The sequence below is a fragment of the Oryx dammah genome, unplaced genomic scaffold, assembly GCF_014754425.2.
Source record: "Oryx dammah isolate SB20612 unplaced genomic scaffold, SCBI_Odam_1.1 HiC_scaffold_18, whole genome shotgun sequence".
Classification (NCBI taxonomy): domain Eukaryota; kingdom Metazoa; phylum Chordata; class Mammalia; order Artiodactyla; family Bovidae; genus Oryx; species Oryx dammah.
In genome coordinates this window covers 15,014,843-15,026,577 of record NW_024070202.1, presented here as the reverse complement: position 1 = coordinate 15,026,577, position 11,735 = coordinate 15,014,843, and the positions used below count along the sequence as shown (strand labels likewise).

At 38.3% G+C, this 11,735-nt stretch overlaps 1 protein-coding gene across 2 annotated transcripts in view; it reads right to left on the bottom strand.

Moving 5' to 3' along the window:
- Positions 1–931: 931 nt before the first annotated feature.
- SDHAF3 (succinate dehydrogenase complex assembly factor 3) overlaps positions 932–11,735 on the bottom strand; it is an 88,082-nt gene continuing 77,278 nt past the window's right edge. Inside the window, exon 2 of one of the 2 annotated variants that reach the window (XM_040260490.1) lies at positions 932–1,829. In XM_040260490.1, coding sequence (XP_040116424.1) covers positions 1,629–1,829 — 201 coding nt within the window. In that variant the 3' untranslated portion in view covers positions 932–1,628. Of the gene's footprint in view, positions 1,833–11,735 lie in introns of both variants that reach the window. The other variant, XM_040260489.1, reaches the window with a different exon arrangement.

The following is an 11,735-nucleotide window of genomic DNA, read 5'->3' as shown; positions in this document are numbered from 1 at the left end:
AGACCTGCTGGTGGGCAACATGTATCTGGAAAACGATTACATCACAGATGTTCTCTCACAGGAGTGAGGGTTCTGAGCCCACGGCAGGCTCCCCCGCCTTCAGGGTCAGTCACTGAGGGGAGGAGCCCCGGAGTTCCGAAGGCCAGCAGGGCTTGAGTGCAGGAGCGCCACAGGACTGCACGGAACAGAGGCTCCCCCCGGAAGCGCGCACAAGGTTTCACAGGCACTGGGACCCAGGGGACCCAGAACAAAGCAGCAACTCCACAGGAGCCTGGGCCAGACCCACCTGCAGCTCCTGGAGGGTCTCCTGAGGCTCAGGTGGTGGGGGCCCCAGGAAATACCTGTTGGTATGCGCTCTCCTGGAGGCCGTCATTTTGACACTGAGACCTGGCCCCACCCAAGAGGGTAAACACAGGAGGAACACACCAAGACACACACTAATATCTGATTAAAAGTTAAAGACGAAGCGAGAACATTAAAAGCAACAAGGGGAAAGCAACAATTAACACATAAGGGAATCCCCATAAAGTTATCAGTTGATTTTTCAGCAGAAACTCTGCAGGCCAGAAGGGAGTGGAATGACATATTTATTTAAAGTAATGAAAGGGAAAAACCTACAACGAATTATACTCTACCCAGCAAAGCTCTCATTCAGCTTTGACAGAGAAATCAGAAGTTTTGTAGACAATCAAGAGCTAAAAGAAATCAGCACCACTAAACCAGTTTTACAACAAATACTAAAGAACTCTACAGACAGAAAAGAAAAAGGCTACAACTAGAAATAAGAAAATTACAAATGGGAAAGCTCACCCATAAAGGCAAACATACAGTAAAAGTAGGCAATATATATCAAATATATCAAAACCAGTGACTGTGAGAGGAGAAGAGAGTACAAATGCAGGACATTGGAAATGCATTTGAGACCAGCAACTTAAAATATAGACTGCTATATTAAAACTTCATGGTAGCCATAAACAAACAAACAAAAAAAAGACCTACAAAAACAAATTCAAAGTAATTAACAAAATGGCAGTAAGAACATACATATTGATAATTACCTTAAATCTTAATGGATTAAGTGCTCCAACCAAAAAACAGACTGGCTGAATGGACACAAAAACAAGATACCTATAAATGCTGTTTACAAGAGACCCACTTCAGATCTAGGGATACTGAACGAAAGTGAGAGGATAGAAAAAGGTATTCCATGCAAATAGGAATTAAAGAATAACCTTGGAATTCTGGATCGATCATGATCATGATATACTAATCTGATACAGCTAGACCCACAAGATTAAAGCTTAATCTTTAAGCATGACTAGCACGAAAACACATTTACATAAAATTCTGGGGAAAATTTCACAAGCTTGTCCAGTTTAGAACCATTCTTTCTTATGTAGTCCAAAACACAAATCCTATCCAGCAACTGTTACTACTTCAATAAATGTAGTTTCATCCACTCATGATTCTGATCTGCATATTACAACATTCAAAATATCCCCAAATAAAAGAATATTTCATTAACACCAGGCATTCTCAAAACCTAAAAGCTTAAGAAACAAATTTTTAAAACCAATTAGTTAAAGGGCTCTGAACTTGAAATGCTTTTTTAAACTTTATTCTATAGACTAAAACTTTGGTTTCCTAGACTCAGTAATATTAAATTGCCTGTTGGGTTTAGTGGCTTCTTGCATCAGCTCCTGCAATTGTCCAATCTGTTCATCACGAAAGTCATTAAGTTTTTCTTCTGGCAGGGAGATTCCAAAACATGCTTTTTCAGTTGAATTTTGTCTGCTTTCATTAGCTTGCTGCCACAGCACTGCTGCATATGCCTAGTAAAAAGAACAACAACAACAAAAAAAATGAAGGTTATAGATATTAAAATAAGATCTGTATTCATTCATTTAACATTGAAGGACTTAATTCTACCACCGAGTCTTATGCATTTGGCAAATGAGACATGAACAAATATATAGCTGTGTCTTCCCTACTCAGTGATAATTTCAAATACCCTGTATCTTATTATTAGCATTTCAAGAATTTTACTGAAGTCCTGAATCTGCAAATCTAGAAGGCTCAAAGGGAGTAAGAGTGGTCCACGAACCGGCTTCAGGAACACACATACACTACCCCAAATCATACGCAAAATGGCACGTACACAAAAACACACACAGTTCCCAGGCATAAATTTCATCACATTTTCAGATGGGGAACTATGGGTCTTATAGGCTTAAAAGTGAGTCCTGAAATTCTTAAGGTTCATTCCTCTGTCTTCAATTTAAAAAACCAATTTAAATCACAGAGAGAAACTTTTAAAACTTTAAGCTTTCAATATTTAACAAACATCTTTGTCAGAAAAAAAAATTCTACATTTTTCACACTGTAATTTTTCTCTCATTCAGTCAACTTGATATTACAACTACCATTGTTCAGCACAGATTAATTAGCAGCAGATTCTCACTTTAAAATCAATATTGTAATCAGGCAGAAAGTACAGTTCACAAAGTTAAAAAATTATGTGCCCCCTCTGGGCAAGTAAACAAATTAGTGAACTCTGGATAATGCTGCTATTTTATCTGGTTTAAGACAATTAAATTGCTTATAACTGCTGGATTACCAGCATCACCAAAGAAACCTTCATTTTAATTGCGGGTATTCCAAATAAAACCTTTACTTGAATTGGAAATAATATCTTCTTCATGTTTTATAGAAAGCCATTAATAACAAAAAAAACTGTACACATCCTGAAAGTCAAAGTCATTCCAAAGTCATCACCAAAGAAACCTTCATTTTAATTCCAGGTATTCCAAATAAAACCTTTACTTGAATTCGAAATAATATCTTTTTCATGTTTTATAGAAATCCATTAATATAATAACAAAAAAACTGCACATACCCTGAAAGTCAAAGTCATTCAGTTGTGTCCGACTCTTTGTGACCCCATGGACCACAGCCCACCAGGCTCCCCTGTCCATGGGATTCTCCAGGCAAGAACACTGGAGTGGGTTGCCATTTCCTTCTCCAGGGGATCCTTCCAACCCAGGGATCGAACCCAGGTCTCAAACTTTGCAGGCAGATTCTTTACCTGAGCCACCAGGGAAGCACTCTAGGGCTTTATAAATCCCACTTCTAAGTATACGCCCCAGAGCAGCGTTTCTCACCCTCGGTTCTATTTTCAAGTCGTATAATTTGGGTCATGCTTTGTAGCTGGGTGGGTGGGAATATGCTCCACCACTGTGGCACGTCGAGCAGCACCTCTGGTCTCTCCCTGGTGGCTCAGACGGTAAAACATCTGCCTACAATGTGGGAGACCTGGGTTCGATCCCTGGGTTGGGAAGATCCCCTGGAGAAGGAAATAGAAGCCCACTGCAGTATTCTGGCCTGGAAAATCCCACGAACAGAGGAGCCTGGCAGGCTGCAGGCCATGGGGTCGCAAAGAGTGGACACGACTGAGCGACTTCACTTTCACTTTCTGGTTTCGCCACCTGCTCCGTGCCTGTAGCACTCCTCCTCCGTCTTGATAGTCAAAACCGTCTCCAAACACTGCCAAATGTTCTCTTGCAGACAAAACTGCCCAGGTTGAGACTACTGTCTTAACGAAACTTTCCAACACGTGGACAAGTATCAAGCAGAGCACGTTCATTATAGCATTGTTTATAAAAGCAAACCACTGAAAACAATTCCATTGTACTTCAACAGAAGAAAGGACAAGTGTTTAGACACTCCTTTATAATCCATTATGTGAATTAAATGTCTGTATTGACCTGATTAAATCTCTAAAGTAAACAGAATCCAAAGAGCAAGTTTTTTAAGAAGTTATTCATTTGTAGAAATGGAAAAACCAAAACTCAAATTCATATGAAAATGTGAAGCCTTGAATAACCAAGACAATTTGTTGGAGTATTCAGTTCTCAATTTTAAAACTCACTACAGAAGGACTGGAAAAAGATATATGAAGGGCTGGAGAAAGATATATCACGCAAATAGAGACCAAAAGAAAGCAGGAGTGGCAATACTCATATCCGATAAAAGACTTTAAAACAAAGGCTGTGAAAAGAGACAAAGAAGGCCACTACAAAATGATCAAAGGATCAATCCAAGAAGATATAACAATTATAAATATATATGCACCAAACATAGGAACACCGCAATATGTAAGACAAATGCTAACAAGTATGAAAGGGGAAATTAACAATAACACAATAATAGTGGAAGACTTTAATACCCCACTCACACCTATGGACAGATCAACTAAACAGAAAATTAAAAAAGAAACACAAACTTTAAATGATACAATAGACCAGTTAGACCTAATTGATATCTATAGGACATTTCACCCTTAAACAATGAGTTTCACCTTTTTCTCAAGTGCTCACAGAACCTTCTCCAGGACAGATCACATCCTGGGCCATAAATCTAACCTTGATAAATTTTTAAAAAATCGAAATCATTCCAAGCATCTTTTCTGACCATAATGCATTAAGATTAGACCTCAATTACAGGAGAAAAACTATTAAAAATTCCAACATATGGAGGCTGAACAACATGCTGCTGAATAACCAACAAATCACAGAAGAAATCAAAAAAGAAATCAAAATATGCATAGAAACTAATGAAAATGAAAACACAACAACCCCAAACCTGTGGGACACTATAAAAGCAGTGCTAAGGGGAAAGTTCATAGCAATACAGGCATACCTCAAGAAACTAGAAAAAAGTCAAATAAATAACCTAACTCTACACCTAAAGCAACTAGAAAAGGAAGAAATGGAGAATCTCAGGGTTAGTAGAAGGAAAGAAATCTTAAAAATTAGGGCAGAAATAAATGCAGAAGAAACAAGAGAGACCATAGCAAAAATCAACAAATCCAAAAGCTGGTTGAGAGGATAAATAAAATTGACAAACCATTAGCCAGACTCATAAAGAAACAAAGAGAAAAATAAAATCAATAAAATTAGAAATGACCATGGAGATATCACAACAGACAACACAGAAATACAAAGGATCATAAAAGACTACTATCAGCAATTATATGCCAATAAAATGGACAACGTGGAAGAAATGGACAAATTCTTAGAAAAGTACAACTTTCCAAAACTGAACCAGGAAGAAATAGAAAATCTTAACAGACCCATCACAAGCACAGAAATTGAAACTGTAATCAGAAATCTTCCAGCAAACAAAAGCCCAGGTCCAGATGGCTTCACAGCTGAATTCTACCAAAAATTTAGAGAAGAGTTAACACCTATCCTACCCAAACTCTTCCAGAAAATTGCAGAGAAAGGTAAACTTCCAAACTCATTCTATGAGGCCACCATCACTCTAATACCAAAACCTGACAAAGATGCCACAAAAAAAGAAAACTATAGGCCAATATCACTGATGAACATAGATGCAAAAATCCTCAACAAAATTCTAGCAATCAGAATCCAACAACACATTAAAAAGATCGTACACCATGACCAAGTGGGCTTTATCCCAGGGATGCAAGGATTCTTCAACATCCGCAAATCAATCAATGTAATTCACCACATTAACAAATTGAAAAATAAAAGCCATATGATTATCTCAATAGATGCAGAGAAGGCCTTTGACAAAATTCAACATCCATTTATGATAAAAACTCTCCAGAAAGCAAGAATAGAAGGAACATACCTCAATATAATAAAAGCTATATATGACAAACCCACAGCAAACATTATCCTCAATGGTGAAAAATTGAAAGCATTTCCCCTTAAGTCAGGAACAAGACAAGGGTGCCCACTTTCACCACTACTATTCAACATAGTTCTGAAAGTTTTAGCCACAGCAATCAGAGCAGAAAAAGAAATAAAAGGAATCCAAATTGGAAAAGAAGAAGTAAAACTCTCACTGTTTGCAGATGACATGATCCTCTACGTAGAAAACCCTAAAGACTCCACCAGAAAATTACTAGAGGTAATCAATGAATATAGTAAAGTTGCAGGATATAAAATCAACACATAGAAATCCCTTGCATTCCTATACAGTAACAATGAGAAAATAGAAAGAGAAATTAAGGAAACAATTCCATTCACCATTGCAACGAAAAGAATAAAATACTTAGGAATATACCTACCTAAAGAAACTAAAGACCTATATATAGAAAACTATAAAACACTGCTGAAAGAAATCAAAGGGGACACTAATAGATGGAGAAATATACCATGTTCATGGATCGGAAGAATCAATATAGTGAAAATGAGTATACTATGCAAAGCAATCTACAGATTCAATGCAATCCCTATCAAGCTACCAACGGTATTTTTCACAGAACTAGAACAAATAATGTCAAGATTTGTATGGAAATACAAAAAACCTCGAATAGCCAAAGCAATCTTGAGAAAGAAGAATGGAACTGGAGGAATCAACTTGCCTGACTTCAGGCTCTACTACAAAGCCACAGTCATCAAGAGAGTATGGTACTGGCACAGAGACAGAAATATAGATACATGGAACAAAATAGAAAGCCCAGAGATAAATCCACACACCTATGGACACCTTATCTTCGACAAAGGAGGCAAGAATATACAATGGAGTAAAGACAATCTCTTTAACAAGTGGTGCTGGGAAAACTGGTCAACCACTTCTAAAAGAATGAAACTAGATCACTTTCTAACACCACACACAAAAATAAACTCAAAATGGATTAAAGATCTAAACGTAAAACCAGAAACTATAAAACTCCTAGAGAAGAACATAGGCAAAACACTCTCCGACATAAACCACAGCAGGATCCTCTATGATCCACCTCCCAGAATTCTGGAAATAAAAGCAAAAATAAACAAATGGGATCTAATTAAAATTAAAAGCTTCTGCACAACAAAGGAAACTATAAGCAAGGTGAAAAGACAGCCTTTGGAATGGGAGAAAATAACAGCAAATGAAGCAACTGACAAACAACTAATCTCAAAAATATACAAGCAACTTATGCAGCTCAATTCCAGAAAAATAAACGACCCAATCAAAAAATGGGCCAAAGAACTAAATAGGCATTTCTCCAAAGAAGACATACGGATGGCTAACAAACAGATGAAAAGATGCTCAACGTCACTCATTATTAGAGAAATGCAAATCAAGACCACAATGAGGTACCACTTCACATCAGTCAGAATGGCTGCGATCCAAAAGTCTGCAAGCAATAAATGCTGGAGAGGATGTGGAGAAAAGGGAACCCTCTTACACTGTTGGTGGGAATGCAAACTAGTACAGCCACTATGGAAAACAGTGTGGAGATTCCTTAAAAAATTGCAAATAGAACTGCCTTATGACCCAGCAATCCCACTGCTGGGCATACACACCAAGGAAACCAGAATAGAAAGAGACACATGTACCCCAATGTTCATTGCAGCACTGTTTATAATAGCCAGGACATGGAAACAACCTAGATGTCCATCAGCAGACGAATGGATAAGAAAGCTGTGGTACATATACACAATGGAGTATTACTCAGCTATTAAGAATGCATTTGAATCAGTTCTAATGAGATGGATGAAACTGGAGCCTATTATACAGAGTGAAGTAAACCAGAAAGAAAAACACCAATACAGCATACTAACACATATATATGGAATTTAGAAAGATGGGAATGATGACCCTGTATGCAAGACAGCAAAAGAGACACAGATGTCTAGAGCGGACCTTTGGACTCTGAGGGAAAGGGAGAGGGTGGGATGATTTGGGAGAATGGCATTGAAACATGTATACTATCATGTAAGAAACGAATAGCCAGTCTATGTTTGATGCAGGATGCAGGATGCTTGGGGCTGGTGCACGGGGATGATCCGGAGGGATGATGTGGGGTGGGGGGTGGGAGGGGGGTTCATGTTTGGGAGCTCATGTACACCCGTGGCGGATTCATGTCAATGTATGCCAAAACCAATACAGTACTGTAAAGTAAAATAAAGTAAAAATAAAAATTAAAAAAAAAATAAAATAAATAAAACTTACTACAAAGTTACACTAAATAATCAAAATAGTGTGATACTGGCTTTTAGGGTAGATATATACACCAAGGGAATAGAACTGAGAGTTCAGAAATAAACCCTTACACATACGGCAAACTGACTTTTGACAAAGCATCGAGTCCATCAATGGGGGAAAAAATTATCTCTTCAACAGATACTGCTGGGAAAACCGGATTTCCACATGCAAAGGAGAAAAGCTGCATCCCTACCTCCCACAATAAACAGAAATCAATGCTGTAAGATGGATGAAAGACATAAACAAATGAGCTAAAACCATAAAACTCCTAGAAAAAAATGGGTAAATTCTCATGATCTTGGATTTGGCAGTGGGGTCTAAAATATACCAAAAGCATAAATGAAAAAAGAAAAACTAGATAAATTGGATACATCAAAATTAAAAACTTTCGTGCATCAGAAGACACTCAAAGTGGAAAAACTACAGAACGGGAAAAAATATTTGCAAACCATGTCTGATAAGCATTTAATAACCAGAATATATAAAGAATTCTGACAAGTTAACAATAAAAAAGACCACTCAAAAAATGGGCAGAAAGCTTGATACACATTTCTCCAAACATATATAAACCATCAATAAGAACATGAAAAGACACTCAACAGTCATTAGAGACACAAAAGTCAAAATCACAATGAGACACCACTTCATACCCACTAGGATGACTATAATAATAAATAAATAAGGAAAACACATGTGGGCGAGAATCTGAAGAAACTGCAAACTTGTAGTTACTAGTAGGAATACAAAAGAGTATAGCCACTGTGGAAAACAGTTTGGCAGTTCCTCAAGAAGTTAAAGAATTACCATATAATCCAGCGTTACTTATAGGTATATACCCTAAATAAATGAAAGCAGGAACTCAGACAGACACTTTTACATCCATATTCATTACAGCATCCGTTACTTACAATAGCAAGTATGTGGCAACAACTCAAGTGGATATCAACAGACAAATGGATACATAAAGTGGATCCGGACGATGGAACAGTGTTCAGGCTTAAAAAGAGTTCTGATACATTCTACAACATGGAGGAAACTGGAAAACATCATGCTAAAACTGAAATTAGCCAGACACAAAAGAACAAATACTGCAGGATTCCGCTCATGGGAAATATGTAAAATAGGCAATTTTACTGAGACAGAAAGTATATTAGAGGTTACCAGCGGGTGGGGGAGAGGGGGTGGGGATGCACTGCTTCCGGGACACAGAGTCTCTATTTGGAGAAAACGTTTGGGGTAAAGACAGTGGGAACTGATGAACAAGGCTGTAAATGCAATTAATGCCCCTGAATGTACCCTTAAAAGGCTAAAAGACAAACTTTAAATATATTTTTACCACACTAAAAAGAAAAGTTACATGAGCAGTGCCTTCTATCAGACCAACCCTTCTACAGGTTACATGAAGTCCAGATGGAACATAATCCAAACAGCAATCCAAAGATGCTGGAGAGCAACCAGTCAGAAAGTAGAAAGGATCTGACGGAATGGAGAATGGCAGAGGACACTGGGTCAGACTGCCATTTTTATGACTTTTTTACTGAGGGAAGATGCCAGTTGCTACTGCAAGGTGACTGAGGACTCACAGCAGTGTGAGAGAACAGGAGGAGTTGAAAAATAAGAAAGGGAAATCTCAGAAAAAGAACTGCAGAAGAGGATCCCCAAATTCTGTAAATAAACTGCCAAAATCTCTAGTTAACGCCTTAACTATGTATGCTCAGAACAAAGCTCAGCTAAGGCAGAAAGAACTCACAGATTAATTCTTCCGCTGGTTTTCGTCAAGGTGAGCACACAATTTAGAGAACAAGTATACCAAGTTAACTGCTTGACGAAACAAAATTCAATACACTTTGAAAGAACATAGTGGAAGAATGTCTCTATATATGATTGACGGTGTCCAGAAAAAAATCCAAAATCACAAGAAACATGAAGAAACAGAAAATGTGACCGATAATCAAGTGAAAAGGCAATGTCTGAAATGATTCAGACATTAAAATTAGCAGCAAAGGATTCTAAAGTAGCTATTATTAATATGTTTAAATACATAAAAGAAAATGTGGTCATAATAAATGCACAGATGAGAAATCTCAGCACAAAAAAACTATAAGAACCAAATGAAAACTCTAGAACTCTTCAATGTACCTGTCTGAAATTTAAAAATTTTCACTGACTGTTCAGTTCAGTTCAGTCACGTCCAACTCTTTGTGATCCCATGGACTGCAGCACACCAGGCCTCCCTGTCCTTCACCAACTCCTGGAGATTACTCAAACTCATGTCCATTGAGTTGGTGATACCATCCAACTCATCCTCTGTTGTTCCCATCTCCTCTCACCTTCAATCTTTCCCAGCATCAGGGTCTTTTCAAATGAGTCAGCTCTTCGCATGAGGTGGCCAAAGTACTGGAGTTTCAGCTTCAGCATCAGTGAACATTCAGGACTGTGTTCCTTTAGGATGGACTGGTTGGATCTCCTTGCAGACCAAGGGGCTCTCAAGAGTGTTCTCCAACACCACAGTTCAAAAGCATCAATTCTTTGGTGCTCAGCCTTCTTCACAGTCCAACTCTCACATCCATACATGACTACTGGAAACGCCACAGCCTTGACTAGACGGACCTTTGGTGGCAAAGTAATGTCTCTGCTTTTCAATATGCTATATAGGTTGGTCATAACTTTTTATCCAAGGAGTAAGCATCTTTTAATTTCATGGCTGCAATCACCATCTGCAGTGATTTTGGAGCCCGAAAAAATAAAGTCTGACACTGTTTCTACAGTTTCTCCATCTATTTCCCATGAAATGATGGGACTGGATGCAATGATACTTGTTTTCTGAATGTTGAGCTTTAAGCCAACTTTTCCCCTCTCCTCTTTCACTTTCATCAAGAGGTTCTTTAGTTCTTCACTTTCTGCCATAAGGGTGGTGTCATCTGCATATCTGAGGTTATTCATATTCCTCCCGGCAATCTTGATTCCAGCTTGTGTTTCTTCCAGTCCAGCGTTTCTCATGATGTATTCAGCATATAAGTTAAATAAGCGGGGTGACAATATACAGCCTTGACGTACTCCTTTTCCTATTTGGAACCAGTCTGTTGTTCCACATCCAGTTCAAACTGTTGTTTCCTGACCTGCATACAGTTTTTCAAGAGGCAGGCCAGGTGGTCTGGTATTCCCATCTGTTGAAGAATTTTCCACAGTTTATTGTGATCCAAACAAAGGCTTTGGCATACTCAATAAAGCAGAAATAGATGTTTTTCTGGAACTCTCTTGCTTTTTCCATGATCCAGTGGATGTTGGCAATTTGATCTCTGGTTCCTCTTCCTTTTCTAAAACCAGCTTAAACATCTGGAAGTTCACGAGTCACGTATTGTTGAAGTCTGGCTTGGAGAATTTTGAGCATTACTTTGCTAGCGTGTGAGATGAGTGCAATTGTGTGATAGTTTGAGCATTCTTTGGCAGTGCCTTTCTTTGAGACTGGAATGAAAACTGACCTTTTCCAGTCCTGTGGTCACTGCTGAATTTTCCAAACTTGTTGTCATATTGAGTGCAGCACTTTCACAGCATCATCTTCCAGGATTTGAAATAGCTCAACTGGAATTCCATCACCTCCACTAGCTTTGTCTGTAGTAATGCTTTCTAAGGCCCACTTGACTTCACATTCCAGGATGTCTGGCTCTAGGTGAGTGACCACATCATCATGATTATCTTGGTCTTGAAGATCTTTTTTGTACAGTTCTTCTGTG